The sequence below is a fragment of the Anoplophora glabripennis genome, unplaced genomic scaffold (assembly GCF_000390285.2).
Source record: "Anoplophora glabripennis isolate ALB-LARVAE unplaced genomic scaffold, Agla_2.0 scaffold270, whole genome shotgun sequence".
NCBI classification, from domain to species: Eukaryota; Metazoa; Arthropoda; class Insecta; order Coleoptera; family Cerambycidae; genus Anoplophora; species Anoplophora glabripennis.
This window is the reverse complement of record NW_019416411.1, coordinates 461,819-477,153: the sequence shown is the minus strand read 5'-3', so window position 1 is coordinate 477,153 and position 15,335 is coordinate 461,819. Positions and strand designations below refer to the sequence as shown.

Sequence of the window (15,335 nt, the reverse complement as noted above, 5' to 3'; positions counted from 1 at the left end):
TTTCACATCCTGTGTAAATTGACCCCTCGCAATTTATCTGTGCATAAATAGATACAGGGTGATACAGACGCTGTTTAAGAGAAACTGTAAGGTATAAAGTCTAACTACGTGCTTAACATACTGTTAAGTTGTGTTTTTAATCACGTTTACCTATGAATGAAGCTTAGAACACGTTATTAATACGTGTTCTAAATATTACAGTATTTTAAATAGAAGCGCACATAATAAGAGCTTATGAAAATGAACCTATGCGATTGAAACATATTATCCTTGTCTAACACCGTAAGAGTAACAAGGACAAAGGTAATCGTCAGCAGCCAATATTAATGCTAAAATACTGAAAACATAATATATCTGGTAGTTCCAGATATCTGTCAGTGTACTGAGGATCAGCAGATGTCTAACTCATCATAAAAAATAAAATAGATATAAAACTTTCTTGGCATTAATAAATTTTCAAAATTTCTTAAGGTCTGACTTAAGTACAAATGACGACAGAATAAGAGGGCTCAAGCTCACTTACAAAAGGAAGACGAAGTGCAATAGTGCACATTAATTTCATGGCCAGATTGTGTCAAAATTCGCATATTGACATGAAACTGAGACAAGCCGTCGTCCATCTATCCCTTGAACCAAGTACCTATTCTGGGTTTATTATTTTGATAAAAGATATGCCAAATCTTCTAGAAAACGGGAGAGTTGTGTTATATGAGATTATTCCAATCCATAAATCTAAAGACTTGTGATAAATTTCACTTGTACATTTGACACCTATTTTTGTTTTAAATATTTAAGAATGGGTTAAATATATACGTTGATTAAATGATTACTCTGAAAGTTGGTAGCTTTAAATTTGTTGAATAATTTTTAGCGTCATAAAATTGTAAGTGAAAACAGGTTTAAGCTTTTAGTTGTTGCATAAAAACTCTCCTGAAATACCTATTATATTGCATTTTATTCACCCTGTATCACTGAGATGAACGTAAATTAGTATATAGTTTATAATGTTTCAAACCACTTCGAGGATTAGCGATGTAGCAATTTATATTTTTTACTACTAGTTCATCATAAAAAAAAATACTCGCGAACGAAGTTCAATGCGAATAACTTTGAAATGACTGTGCTAATAATATAAAGGTAAAATATTAAAATTTCAAAGTGAATCTTGAAATTTAATAGTGGCTTTCTTAAGTAAACATTCATTTAATGTTTTTAATAATTTTACCAATGAGTAGATTAATGTCACGGTTGAGGTGAAATTGGTTAAAATGTAAGAAATAAAGCTTAATTAAACAAAAAATTTCCCCAACGCATAATTATATAATAAATCAAGCTCAGTTTCCTGGCATAGCTAGAGATAATCATTTAAAATAAAAGTTCCTAAGTTAAAATTTCAAATTTTTGAAAAAGTACATAATATATTCTATTTACAACTATTATAGAATGACGTCCTATAATAGTTGCAAATTTTTCAAAACAAATTGTCTTAATAAATGTAAAAAGTGGATTAAATAATATTTCAATATATTTATAACGCAACCTAGAAATTCCATTTAAAATGAACAAATAACCTTTATATTCACAATTATAACTCCAATATGTCCAATATTGAAATTAAAGCGTTCCCAATTTACGTAAACAGAATAATAATAAATAAATCGTGCACTAACAATATTTTTATTAAGAAAATAATATGGGTAGAAGCGAAAGATACCAACTTGAGTTATGTTGAAGAAGTGTCGGCATTTCATGTTTTTTATAAACTTTGATCTCCGTCTGGATATCAAATTTCCGGTGCCAAATCCGCCCGACGCCTCACAATTGCTTTGCCCAGGATACTTGATTATGATCACACTTACCACTATCAACTACTACCCCTATATAGCCGGTCATCTATGCACACAGTTGCGCACACTCGATAACATTAATTGTTTATAAATATTTGCAAATTTTTTGAGGTGCAATTAATGTTTCAGTATAATAATATGAATAAAAAAATTCTAGCAAATACAACACGTGTTATTACATACACTGAAAACGTACAGCTTTTCTTTACCTTCTAATCCAAATATAAATTAGAAAAAATTATGAAAATTATCCATTACCATAATATAATATAACCCCCACCTAATTATGTACTTTGCATTTTCCGGACATACTTCTATTTATTTATTTATTTATTTTTCTTAGATAAATTAATGTTCAAGTCAAAACACAATTTAGAACATACTTTTTTAAAGTTCAAAAGAATATGAATTCATAAAATTATCTTTAATTATCTTTTTCTTATTTAAATTTTGAAAATATTAAAGGAATATCATTAGAATATTCTTGTAGTTGAAAAAAAAAAACACTTTCAATAAAAACAATAATTATTACTGTAAATACTGAATTACATTTACAGTGAAGTATTAACTATACAGAAAGTATATAAAGATTATCAAGATAAAGTTCCTAATTGAATATAAGGCATATGCAGACATTTATTCAAATCATCATTCATCTGCGTTCCTCTAAGACACTAGAACAGACAGATAATTTCAATTATTATTATATTAAAATTCAATTTCAAATAGAATCCATTTATAATTAAGTATTAATTGAAAATATTATTTTTATTTAATATTTTTATATATTACGCAGGTACTTTACATATTTCAAATATAAATTATACCGATTGTGAATCAATATTTATATAGGCAACATAAAGGTAAGCAATCTTATATTGTTGGTTGCATACCAAACAGGAAAACAATGAAATATTTCTGTACATTTTCTAAATGGTAAGAATCGAAGTATTGAATTAACATTTAGCTACGTTTAAGGTTAAAAAAATCTAAGCTAATACAGTTTGAAATTTTGGTTTTGAATGCTAAACATAGAACGATAATGTACAATTATTAGAACTGAAAACAGTTGAATTTAAATCATATTCAGTTTTAATATTATACTCATAGAAATATTAAAAATCATATTGACAACATTAAAGTGACAAGTTTAAAATCTCCAATATATTTATGAAAAATAAAAAATTATAATACCTACATTTTACAGTAAAATATATTTTCAAAATGGGTTCATCACACACAGGTATGACATCAAGTATTATTCGTAGTTTTTTATATACCTATTACGGATTACCTATTATAAAGATGCACAATATTTTATTATTGATAATAATTACGATTATTATTACTACGATGTAGATTGTAGATTTTTAATATTTTCCAGATTATTACGACGGTTTATTTGAAGCAGGCACGACTATTATGAATAGTCCTAAAGAAGATTGGAGGAGAGCTCAGAGAAAGCATTTTGATTATTTGTTCAATCGCAGTGAAGTTGATTTTGATCCACCACGAATTATAACTAAACCACCTCTAAAGAAACTCTATTATAGAAAACAGCGACGACATTTCCCTGTTGTCCACAAGGACCACATGACAAATTTTATGTAGAACTACAAGTACAACTTTTTTACCTCCTAAACACCAAATTCAAGTTTTTACTCAACTATTAAATTTAAAGAAATAAATTTATTATTCATACATAACTTTGGATACTTATTTTAATCAAACTGATTTGATTAAATTAGTAAAATAATATTAGCAGTTAATTAACCAAGTCTTAACCAGTACCCCAAAAGTACAATAGTGCCTAGAGACAGTAATCCATTTTGTTTTGAAGTTCTTGTTTTGCGTTTTTTTTCTTTAAAAAATGTAGCTGATAATTTAATTTAAGTCAGGTTAGGTTTTTCTCTAGTAAAACGTAAAACAGTCCAAAATCGTAAAAATTATACATTACAGTTATCTCTAACCTATGTCACATCAGGAACGCGCATGCAGGAGCCTCAAAGCAAAATGAATTAGGTTGCTTCTAGACTTAAAACTACCAGTTAAACATTATCCTCATATAATTTAATTATCCGTCAACACCAATCTTTCACTTTTGAGAAGCACTGGTATTCATTTAAATTGGTAACACCGTAGCAGTCGTAGCTCGTAGCAGTTCAGTGCGTTGTATCGTAGTGCTGCTGACAGTGCTGACTGCTGACGTAGCGTAAAAATAAATAACTTGACAATCGTCATTACTTTTATCAATAAATACTGTTTTCAAAATGTTGATGGTGGAAAGCAAGTGTTGAAATAATGTCCGAGACAAAATTCGATGGAGCCTTGTGTGCTTTAAATAAGCCTCAAGATGAGAGAACGTTGTTAAAAATATTGTTAATTATACGGAAGGAAGTTGAGTGGCCTAAAAACAAAGACAACATCACAAAGTTACGTGAAAAAGGATGTCTGAAGCAGCTCGTAACAATCTTACAAAAACAACAAAAAAGTGTGTTAGACGTGGTTTTAAGTATTTTAGGTAATTGTTTGATGGATAGAGGATGTACAAGGGACGTGGTAAGTAATAAAATTTTATAATTTAATATCTTGACCAGTGAATCTAAAACTGTCTCAGGTCGGTACTTACAACATTTTGTCACCCATAAACCAACTTCTAAAGCGATTTGCGAAAGAAGATAGCATCAATGGCAGAATCTTTAGAATAATTGGAAATATGTGCCAGCATAGAGATCAATGGGGTAATATTATTTTAGATCGAAAGCCACAAATAGTTAATCATATAGTGGATTTTATTAAGAAAGTCTCAAAAGATGAAATTCCAGAAGATGAAACAGTTTCTGAAGCAACAGTAATGATGGCAATTAGAGCTCTAAGGTATGTATGTACATTAAAATGTACCTATTAACAACGTTTTCTTTGAACTGCATTGGGGCACATCATATATAAATTTTTAGTACATTTTTGCTTTTTATTCCTTCAACTACTTCGCAATCTTATTAATTAATTATAAATTGAAAACAACTTGATAAATTGAATATTTGTAATATGCTAATGAAGTACAGTTGCGAAAACAGCTCAACCGGGTGCTCTGTATCAAAAGGTCTGACCCAGCATTATTTTGCAAATAAATTGTATAAACATTTTACACTTCACCTTCTATATTACAAAAATATAGAAAAAGTGACTAGAATAGGATAAATATATGTATTTTTAAATACAAGTTATCATATGAAATCTTTTTTAGGGTTATGTTAAATTGTCAAACAATAATAACATTAGTAAAGACATTTGGAGTCCTAAAAGCTATAGGTTCTTTATTCATCAAGTACAGTCTAGAATGGCAAGAAAATAAAAAAAATGAAAATTTGCTGAACAATATCATTAGATTATTCCAAGATTATTCCAGATATAAATATTATCATTCCATTATGGAAATGAGGAATACTGATCGTGGAGATTCTTTAATACATTTAAGTAACGTGCTAGTTTTAGCACCTAAACGTATTGTAAAAATTGTAATGAACTTTATTAGAATTAGCCAGTTGAAGTCTGAACTTCCTATTCCAGAAATCTGTGATAGATTCATTGAAGTTTTGAAAAAGTATCCTATTATAAAAGGTAATGATACAATGATAAAATCTAAATTTAAACTGTACGATTTCTTTTTAGAATTTGATGGAGAATGCGTGGAATATTTGCAATGTTTGTGTTACCTTCTTGACCATCCTGCTAATAGAAACAGTGAAAGATGTGGCAAAAGTATCCCCCTTCTCATTCAGTTACTTTATGAGTTCCAAGAACAGACAAATAAAGTATATGAATGTTGCATTCTACTCATAGCTTCTTTAAATAAATGCCGTTATGATGATAGTCTTATGTTGGAGCAACTCAAGTGTAATATTATTCAAATACTTGTAAACAAATTGCAATGGTTAGTTGGTAAATCTAATACATTGAATATTGAGCATAAACATGTGAAGAAACGGAAATATGATCTTTGTAGTAGTCCCATCAGCCACAAGAGATATGGGACAGAAGATGTAAGTGAAATAATATTTCATCTTTTCTATATTAATCCTTGTATTTTCAATTTTAGGGTTTTAAATCGTCTCCTCAATCGTCGTCATCTAATGAAGACAATTTTCGATTATACTCGCCTTCCTCTAGTGATGATGAACCGGACTTCTTTAAATTTGACCGCAGCCCAAGTCCTTGTTCCAGTTCTGATTCAGACATGCCTCTGTCATGGTCATCCCCTTGTTCTAGTCCTAAATCACTCATAACTGATGTATCAGATTCTGATTCTGATAATTACTCTCCCATTTGTAGTGAGGCTGATAATTCTGAATTTCCCTTGACCTTACCTGAAGAAGATGCCGCTCTTCCAACCAATGAACCTTCTGAAATTACTGAATTGGAGGAACAGAAATCATTAGGTAGGTACCAATTTAAATAGAAATATTTGAGAAGTGATTTATATAAGTGGAAACATGTCACATATTATTAGGATCAAAATAAGATGATTTAACGAACTTTTCTCTATCCAGAACTGCTTCATTTAGCCACTAGAGAGTGAAAATTAGAATTAGGTTCTTTGACCTGCTCTAGTTGTTCTCGGTTTAGGCTCTGTGGTGGATCTGTTATCAGAACCCCTAAGACTGCCCTGACGTTAATTTTTTACCAACTATAACAACCCCTAGCAGCTAAGTTCTTTTGTAAGACATCGTCTTATTTTGACCCTTAAAATATGTTGTTTATTACATTTTGACATAAATTCTCTTCATCTTAGAGCATCTTAACAACAAAACTGTATCCCATAGCCTAAAAGCAAGGCTTTTAACAGAAATAACCAAACTACTGAAAAGTTACACTAAACTACGTCCCTCAGTTCCTCAGTTAGCGTCTGCAGAACTATTGATCGCTCTATTAAAATGTTCTGGAAATTTTGAGTGGACGTTTTCCTACAGTGTAGATACCATAGAACTAATATGCAGGATACTAGATTCCCATGACTACCTCATACCTTTGATGCAGACTGAATTTATTCAGACGGTATATGATCTGACAGATATGCAACACCGTAAGTGGTGCACCAAGTGCTCGAAATATTTAATTATCGGGCAGACGATACTAAGGAAATTTACGTCTCTCGCTGAATCAGGTGTCGGCAAAGGAGATATTGCACACAAATTGATGAGGGGCGAGAATGAAATTAAGCAGAAGTTGGTACTCGTCATTCCATATATAGTAAAGTAAGTACAATTCTATATTTTGTTTATAAAAATAATTTTGCAACAAATTTAAATTTGTAAAAGTATATAGTGTTCCTTAAAAAATTTACTTTTTCACCAACATGCCTTAAAAATCACCTTATCTGTTTGAATTTCAATCACCTCAACATTTTAGAACATTTTCTGTGTATCTGATGTAATAGCGAAGTTTTGCTTTGCCACCCTGTATATTAAGAGTGGTATATATATTTCCACTAAACCTTTATTTTTATTTTAGGAACAAGTATGTTCTGGGCAGATTAATGCTGAACTGTGGTGGTCTAGAGATCCTAATGAAATTACTTCGAGGCGATACAGATCTGAAAAAAAGGAGTATAAAAGTTCTTTGTGCGATGGCCTCTAGGAAGTTAGAAATAGCTAACCCGAAGGACGTATTGTCAGCAGGTCTAAATCGCCCAAAAATAGTGGCAGATAAATACAAACTTGATGAAAATTGCACACACATTGTTACTTTTAAATTGGACGATGGAACATTTCTGATCGCAGATCGAGAGTTTTTAAGTGAGAGATCTGATTTTTTCAACAGATTATTGAACGGTCATTTTAAAGAAAGTACCGAGGATGTGATCTCTCTCCATAACGTTGAATTGAAGCCTTTACGTTGCCTGTTACACTTATTAACTTGTGTGGATAAATCGGAGACAATTGAAATAGATCTCGATCTGGACACTCTGTTGGAGGTCATTGCTTTAAGTGATCGTTATCTCATGATAGACCTATGCGTGGCTCTAACCGATTGTATAGAACAGTTCAAAATTTCTCCGCAAACTGTACCAGTCATTTATCGATGGTCTCTAGAATCCGGTACGAATTTGCTTCGAGTCGAATCGATAGCTTTTGCGCTAGTAGAAAACATCGGTGACACTGAGAGATTTGTTATGTTTGAAAATCTGTTCGGACTTGGATATTCTGAACAACTGGTTGAAGACATACAGAAGTTACTAGTGAGATATTTGACTTGTTGGATGGCTGATGCTGACAAGTACAACTCCAACAAGAATAAAATTATGGCACATTTAAGAAATTTAAGGGACAATTTATTAAAACAGTGTATCTAAGCAGAGCTTGTATAAGGATGATATATCCAAAGTCTAGAATTTTTTTTATTATATTTTGACCGAGTGTTATTGTAAAGTTTTATTTATTAATTGATAGTTATTGAACTGTAATGATGCGATTAAATATTTTTTGCATTGATGGTGTTTCTATTATTTTGTTGGTTTGGAATAACAAAGTTGTATCTACCGTTTTTGCCAGAATAGAGATTTTTGTATGTTATGGCACGTTTAAGTTTGGAGTTAGTAAGGAGTAGAACAATAGAAGAACACTTCAGGAGCAATTCTAGTTTAGTTTTGAAAAGGCACTATTTATCTGTTAGTAAATAACGCAAAAAACGCCAAACCACAAAATATTAAAAACTATCAAATATGTTTTCAAAATGTTGTCTACTGTCAAGGTCACTAAATGAGGGGGCTTTCGTTTGGCAGAAATAGTATTTATTAGCAACTAATATCAGTTCAGAGTAACTCTAAGTTGCTACAAGCTACAATTATTACCAAATCGAAAGGCCCTCAGAGGGTAATTTCGAGTTACTCTGAACTGATATTAGTTGCTAATAAATACTATCTCTGCCAAACGAAACCCCCTCATTTAGTGACCTTGACTCCTTGACAGTAGACAACATTTTGACAGAGTTTTGACTTTTAACATTTTGAAAACACGTATGATAGTTTTTAAATGTTTTGGGTTTGGCGTTCTTTGCATTATTTATTATTTATTAACAGATAAATAGGGCTTTTTCAAAACTAAAAAGATATATATTTTTTAGGAGTGAACATGGCAAGGGAAATGCGGTTATTCAAACTATGTAAAGGAACATTTGGTCATGTAAGTGGGAAAAATTAAAAAAATGTTAGATTTGTAAAACTACTTTCTTGGAATAACGTGAAATCATTTCAGGTGCACAATTTTCACATGACAGCTATTACCAATGCTGCAGCGGCTGAAGCCCAACCAGCCCCTCGATTGAAGACTTTTGCAATCTATCGCTGGAATCCTGATGAACCCAATAAAAAACCACGCATGCAGGAGTACTCTGTAGACCTCAATGCTTGCGGCCCTATGGTACTGGACGCCCTTATTAAAATTAAGAATGAAGTTGATCCTACGTTAACTTTTAGGAGGTCATGTCGTGAAGGAATTTGTGGATCTTGCGCAATGAATATAGGTGGAGTAAACACACTAGCCTGTATTAGGTAACTTTTTGTAAACAATGTTTTAATCTTGGTATTTATTACCTTCGAATAATACTAATAACATTTTGTTTCAGTAAAATCGATATCAAGGCTGAAAAAACTACAAAAATTTATCCACTACCGCATATGTATGTAGTTAAGGACCTCATCCCGGATATGAATAATTTCTATAAACAGTATAAATCTATAGAACCATGGTTGCAATGGCAGTAAGTGTCGTAAGACATTGTTAGCCAATATATACTTTACTGTATATTTTAGTGGAGATGGTCAAAAGAAATCTGGTGAAGTACAACAATTGCTGCAGAGTGTAGAAGATAGGCAGAAACTGGATGGATTATATGAATGTATTTTATGTGCTTGCTGTTCTACGTTTTGTCCAAGTTACTGGTGGAATGGGGACAAATATTTAGGGCCTGCTGTTCTCATGCAGGTAAGAATGTAGTAAAAATGAATTTAATTAAGCATTATATACAGGATGTTTAGATTGGATCTGGAACACTTTCAAATTTTAATCCTGTGATTTCGATGATTTCGACAAATAATGCATGGTAAAAGAACAAACCAAATAATAGCTATAACACTGTTAAATAATTACAACCACTTTGTTTTCTATATATATTTTCATTAAAACTTCCACTCTAATTTTGTATATCTTCTATACATATAAACCTTTTTCTTAAGAGTATACGAGAAATATAAGCCTATAGCCATCAGGTCTAAATACCTTGGACTCCACTTCTGAATTGGACCTCTAAGATCCATCTATTTTTTAGGAATGTGTGTGTTAAGCTACGTCACTACTGGTCTTGCATTGTGAAAAAAGCAGTTACAATTTAGTTATATTTCACTCGAATTTAGTGTCACGGGTTTCTGGAGGTGCTAAATTAGAATGTAGTGTTAACTTTTTGATAAAAAAAAATCGCTAATATACATGTATATTTTTTGGCAAATCATATTCTGTAGTCAGAACAATCACTTTCCAGGTAATCATCATTTAGTACCAAAATGTGAAAATGTATCAACACCAAATAATCGAAGTATAAATATGGCGCTACGAAAATTGAAACTTTTGCAGGCCTATCGTTGGATTATCGATTCAAGAGATGAAGCTACTGCCAAACGTCTAGATAAAATGAGAGACCCTTTTTCTGTTTTTAGATGTCATACCATTATGAATTGTACTAAAACCTGCCCTAAGGTACCAAGTCTTTAATTTATGTTCATTTCTGAATTGCCTATATAATTTGTTTTAAGGGATTGAACCCGGGAAAAGCCATCGCAGAAATCAAGAAACTATTGGCAGGTGTGGCAAAAAAAGAGGAACCTGGACTTAAAACAAGTGCTTTACAAAAGTAATACGAATAATTTGGTAGTTAAGAATAAGAACTATAAGCTTTTAGGATAAAACTCTTTAAAACTGTAATTGTTTCATTTTTTATTCAATTCAGTATTATTTTATGTATATTTTAATGTGATTAAGTTATTAATTATTAAATAAACAATTTTGTTTAAATTACTGAACAATTTTTTTAATTACCGCCTGTTTTTTGAGTGTTGATTAACACTTGGTTAAATAATTAAACAATTAGATTATATACAGGGTGCTTCACTTGAGAATGTGCACCATAAAACTCTTGAAAACAAAGATACAAAGCTTGCAATGGTGGATGGTGAAAACCAAAGAAGTCATATTTTAATACTGTCTTTTAAAGGATGATATCTCTAAACCCATAGAGAACTTTCGTCAGAAAAAATTTCAAAACGAAATTTGTGACATAAAAAATGGTCGTATTCAAAAAATTTATATTTTTCATAATGAACTGACACATAATTAGGCGTTTTTTAAATCTTTTACAAAATAAACAACACTGCATTTTTGAAAATCCATTTTATTGGAGCGTTAAGAAATACAATTTTTCGAAAAATAAAAAAATCACCATTGCTATTAGTTGATTATGAAAAAAATATATATGTTGCAATAGTTTTAAAGATCTCGCAGTTGGCCACCCATATTTTAATTTATTTTGCATATTTCGCTTAAAGGAGGTTGAGGTGTGCTTCTATAATCTTTTTTAAAATTGTTTGCCTCAATACCCTTGCCAGTTGCCGCAGTATTTTTCAGTCTACGATCGGATGACCCTGATGGCGTAGATTCCATTGTAACACATTCAATATTCAATGCTGAGGAAATAATGACAGTATGGTCCTCAGACTGTCCATATTTCCTCAGTATTTTGACTCCGCTTACGGTACCTACTAATAAAATTATTTCTGCCAATATAGTGACAGACTGACACTGTATCGGTACATTTTGTCCTCACACTATCAATAATGCTGTCAATATTTTTAAATACTGACAGTAATGTCTTTATGCTTTCCCTTGCAAAAATTTTTAACCATGCCCATGTCAGTTGATAACGTTTAAAAGCGGTTTAAAACAATTAACAAACAAAACAATAAATATTTTCTGTTCTGCAACAGTATGTTGGTAAAATAGTATATGTAATGCAAGTTACATACACATAAACGTATCAGTGTAATCAGAAACAAAACGGCAAATATAGGGTGTTTCATTAAAAAAGAAAAGTTTATATCTCTGAAACGCAACATTCAACTGTTTTTATGTTTTCCTTTTAGACAATAAAAGAAATCCTAAAACTTTAGCCTTTACGATTTTTTGCTACATAGAATAAAGGCAAAAACGATGAAGGGGTTGTTATGTTCATGAACATTTATCTTAAAAATTTAACAGGAAAATATCTTTTTTAAAAAATAAGTATCGCAAAGAAATGTTTTTTAGTTTCTGTTGAGTAACTGATACATTTAAAAGACTATTTTTCAATTCTAAAACTCCCTATAAATGTAACCTTGTTCTTATTTCATCCCGACCACATCTCTAAATGATCCATCCAAACTTAAACATAACATACACTGTTGCCAAATGGACAATGCGGACAACCTTTTCCCCATTTTGCTTTTTTATTTTAAAAAGATATTCCCACCAATTTCAAAAAAATATTTCTCAGTTTATCTCTGTAAACTTGAAGTGTGAAGAACCAAAGTAAACGTTACATTTCGCATATCAGAAAACCGTAACTGTGGCAACGTTTACAACCTGCGTAAAATGATGCTCTGCTGCTGCTGCCGTTTTCTATCTCGTTTTCCGCGGTGGTGGTAGTCGGTGTCGTACTGTGGAGAGGTTTGTGTGTCGCGCTGGTGGTCGCCATGCGTGATTTGGCCAGTAAAATGGCCGAGTTAAAATTTGAAGCCCCCCTAGCGCAATTCGAGGAGACGGATGAATGGGGTTCGACCGAATTTCAAACAGCCAATCTGAAAAACGAGAATGAACTGAACAACATCAACATGAACAGGAAAAACAAAGACCTGAACGACGTTTTGAACGATTTCAGTGAGGACATCATCAATAATTCGAATCCCGACAATTTACCGCCAAAAACCATCATTTTGAAAAATGGAGATACCGCATCGGTGGCCGATAACTTTACAGAGACGTTCTCGGGTTCTTTGGAGGATTTAGTGAATACTTTCGATGAAAAAATTACCAAGTGTTTTGGGAATTATGAGGAATCCGTCGAAAAACTGGCACCGGTTCAAGTGAGGACACAGGAGGAAATCATGAATGAATGCCAGTAAGTCTATATTTTCTTTATTTTAAAAATCCATATTCACGCAGCTAAGCGAAATTCTTGCAAATTGGAAAAAACAAATACGCACATAGGAGGCATCGAATTATCTAAGTACATACTGCCTCGAAATTTTATTCAAACATTATAAATTATGATCTAAATAGGTACTTAAATAATAAATTAATGTCTGTCTGAAAAAATAATGAAAATCTATGACGCTCGTCAACAATGCCTGACAAAAATAGATAAAGTATACAATCTGCCTTTGATTCGTTTATGTATTTTAGACAAAGAATACAAGATTGGAAGCTGAAGTAATAATTTTTTTTTCTTGATCAATCACTGGCTGTAGATTTCAAAGCAATAAAATGTGACAAAGCAAAACCAAAACAAAGCAAGTAGATAGATGCTTTTTGACAAAAACCAAGTCGATCCAAAATCGATTAGCAATATTCTTATGAGCGCTATATTTTTTAATTGAAATCTATTATTAAAAGGGTTTTTTGCCTTTACACAGGGTTTCCAGCGACGCTGGAAATACTGGAATGTCTGGAAGAGCCAGGGATATGCAGGCATTACTCTGGCAATAGGGAATATAACGTAAAATACCGAAGAAATTGGAAATTGGAATAATTTTTCTCCAAAAACCTGGAATTTATTATAAATTCTGAATCTCTGATGCAATAAATCATTTAAAATTAATCTCGATTTATTTCCGTAATTTCCATTTATTTTTTTGGCTCTGTAACAAACATTAGCCAATCTGTTTTGTTATTTTTATGTTGTCCAGATTTTTATTTTACTTATGCCATAATTTCCAAATCTACGTTCTTCAAATTCATACTTTAAAGAAGTAATCAAAACTGTTACACGGAATTTGTCAGTATTTTAATTTAATTAAAATTATTTTCAAAATCTTACAATTCAGATTTTAAAAAGCGCTGGAAACCCTGTTACTTGGTATAAACATTTATTATTTAAAATTACTAAAAAGGCAAAACATCAGATTCAACAATAAATACTACGAAAGTTTATAACAGTGCGTAGCAAGCTGTCTGGATTTACAAAACCCCAAAAAATCTCGCGAGATATGCATTTTCCGGAAAAAACAAATAGAGGGAAAGTTAGTATTTTTCCCTGGCTATTCAATGGTGGCCATGCTATGACCACTGCATGACCACTGACCACGGGGTCAAGACGATTTTTTAAAATGGGAATCCCCATTTTTGACCCCGGAAATGGAAAGAGCGGAAAATTTTACGTTGAGATATGATCTTGACCGTTTCAAAAATTTCAAAATGGCGGCGAAATCAAGATGGCGGACGAAATTTTTGAAAGTTATCCGATTGTCACCAAATTTTATATACGGAGGTTTTCGAGGTCGCTGATCACGAATCGAATTTAAAAAATCAAGATGGCGGATGAATTTTTCGAAAATCAACCTATTTACACCAAACGTTGCATACGGGGGTTTTGGGGGTCAAATTTGCAAAATTCAAATTGCCGAATTGAAGATGGCGGACAAATTTTTTGAAAATCAATCGATTTGCATCAAAGATGGTATACAGCCGTTTTGAAATTTTTGAAATGGTCAAGGTCATATCTGAACGTAAAATTTTCCGCTTTTTCCATTTCTGGGGTCAAAAAGGGGGTTCCCATTAAAAAAATCGTCTTGACACCATAGTGACCACGTCAGTGGTCAGTGCTCATGGCATGGTCACCATTGAACAGCCAGGGAAAAACCCTAACATTCCCTATATTATTATTTGATTTTTCCGGAAAATGCATATCTCGAGAGATTTTTTGGAGTTGCCATACTTTTATACCACCCTGTATATATAGATACAAAAAGGAGGTATTGTTCAACAGAATACGTTTCCATTCCATTTATTCCATATCGTAATATCAAAAGGAACCTACCAAAATGAATTACCTTCCTTCTCAGTCAAAATTTTCATTCAATTGACATAAGGTCTGTTCCAACAAGAGTCAGGGATTGGTTCCAAACCGTCAGAAATGTGCATCCAACTAATTCTTGCGATATAAGTATTCACTGAAGACACATTTAGAATTTAGCTGGCCACATTTCGAACGGTTGGGAACCAATCCCTGACTCTTGTTGGAACAGACCTATAGTGGTGGTCTTTTTGTGACATTTGCCAGCCAGTCTTTTTTATTTTTATAATACCTATTATTGATGTTTCTTACCATTTTAATTTTATCTAGCATCACATACAAATATACCTACTTTTACAAGCTCAAGTCAATGATTCCTATAATATTAAACTG

The 15,335-nt window shown here is 31.9% G+C and overlaps 3 protein-coding genes across 3 annotated transcripts in view; all 3 read left to right on the top strand.

Annotated features, from left to right (window-relative positions):
• Positions 1–4,029: 4,029 nt before the first annotated feature.
• LOC108911243 lies at positions 4,030–8,336 on the top strand. Its single transcript, XM_018716127.1, has 7 exons — positions 4,030–4,406; positions 4,465–4,724; positions 5,095–5,468; positions 5,520–5,890; positions 5,947–6,286; positions 6,640–7,102; positions 7,359–8,336. Exons 1-7 carry the CDS (start codon positions 4,149–4,151, stop codon positions 8,197–8,199), a joined length of 2,907 nt encoding a protein of 968 aa, XP_018571643.1. The 5' UTR covers positions 4,030–4,148; the 3' UTR covers positions 8,200–8,336.
• A 567-nt stretch (positions 8,337–8,903) lies between these two features.
• On the top strand, positions 8,904–10,873 carry LOC108911244 (succinate dehydrogenase [ubiquinone] iron-sulfur subunit, mitochondrial-like). Its single transcript, XM_018716128.1, has 6 exons — positions 8,904–9,028; positions 9,101–9,396; positions 9,471–9,605; positions 9,658–9,829; positions 10,475–10,597; positions 10,654–10,873. The coding sequence occupies exons 1-6, from the start codon at positions 8,978–8,980 to the stop codon at positions 10,753–10,755; spliced, it is 879 nt and encodes a 292-aa protein (XP_018571644.1). The 5' UTR covers positions 8,904–8,977; the 3' UTR covers positions 10,756–10,873.
• Positions 10,874–12,571: 1,698 nt separating this feature from the next.
• Positions 12,572–15,335, top strand: part of LOC108911246 (fasciculation and elongation protein zeta-2) — a 28,762-nt gene continuing 25,998 nt past the window's right edge. The window contains exon 1 of the mRNA XM_018716129.1: positions 12,572–13,049. Coding sequence (XP_018571645.1) covers positions 12,625–13,049 — 425 coding nt within the window. The 5' untranslated portion in view covers positions 12,572–12,624. The remainder of the gene's footprint in view (positions 13,050–15,335) is intronic.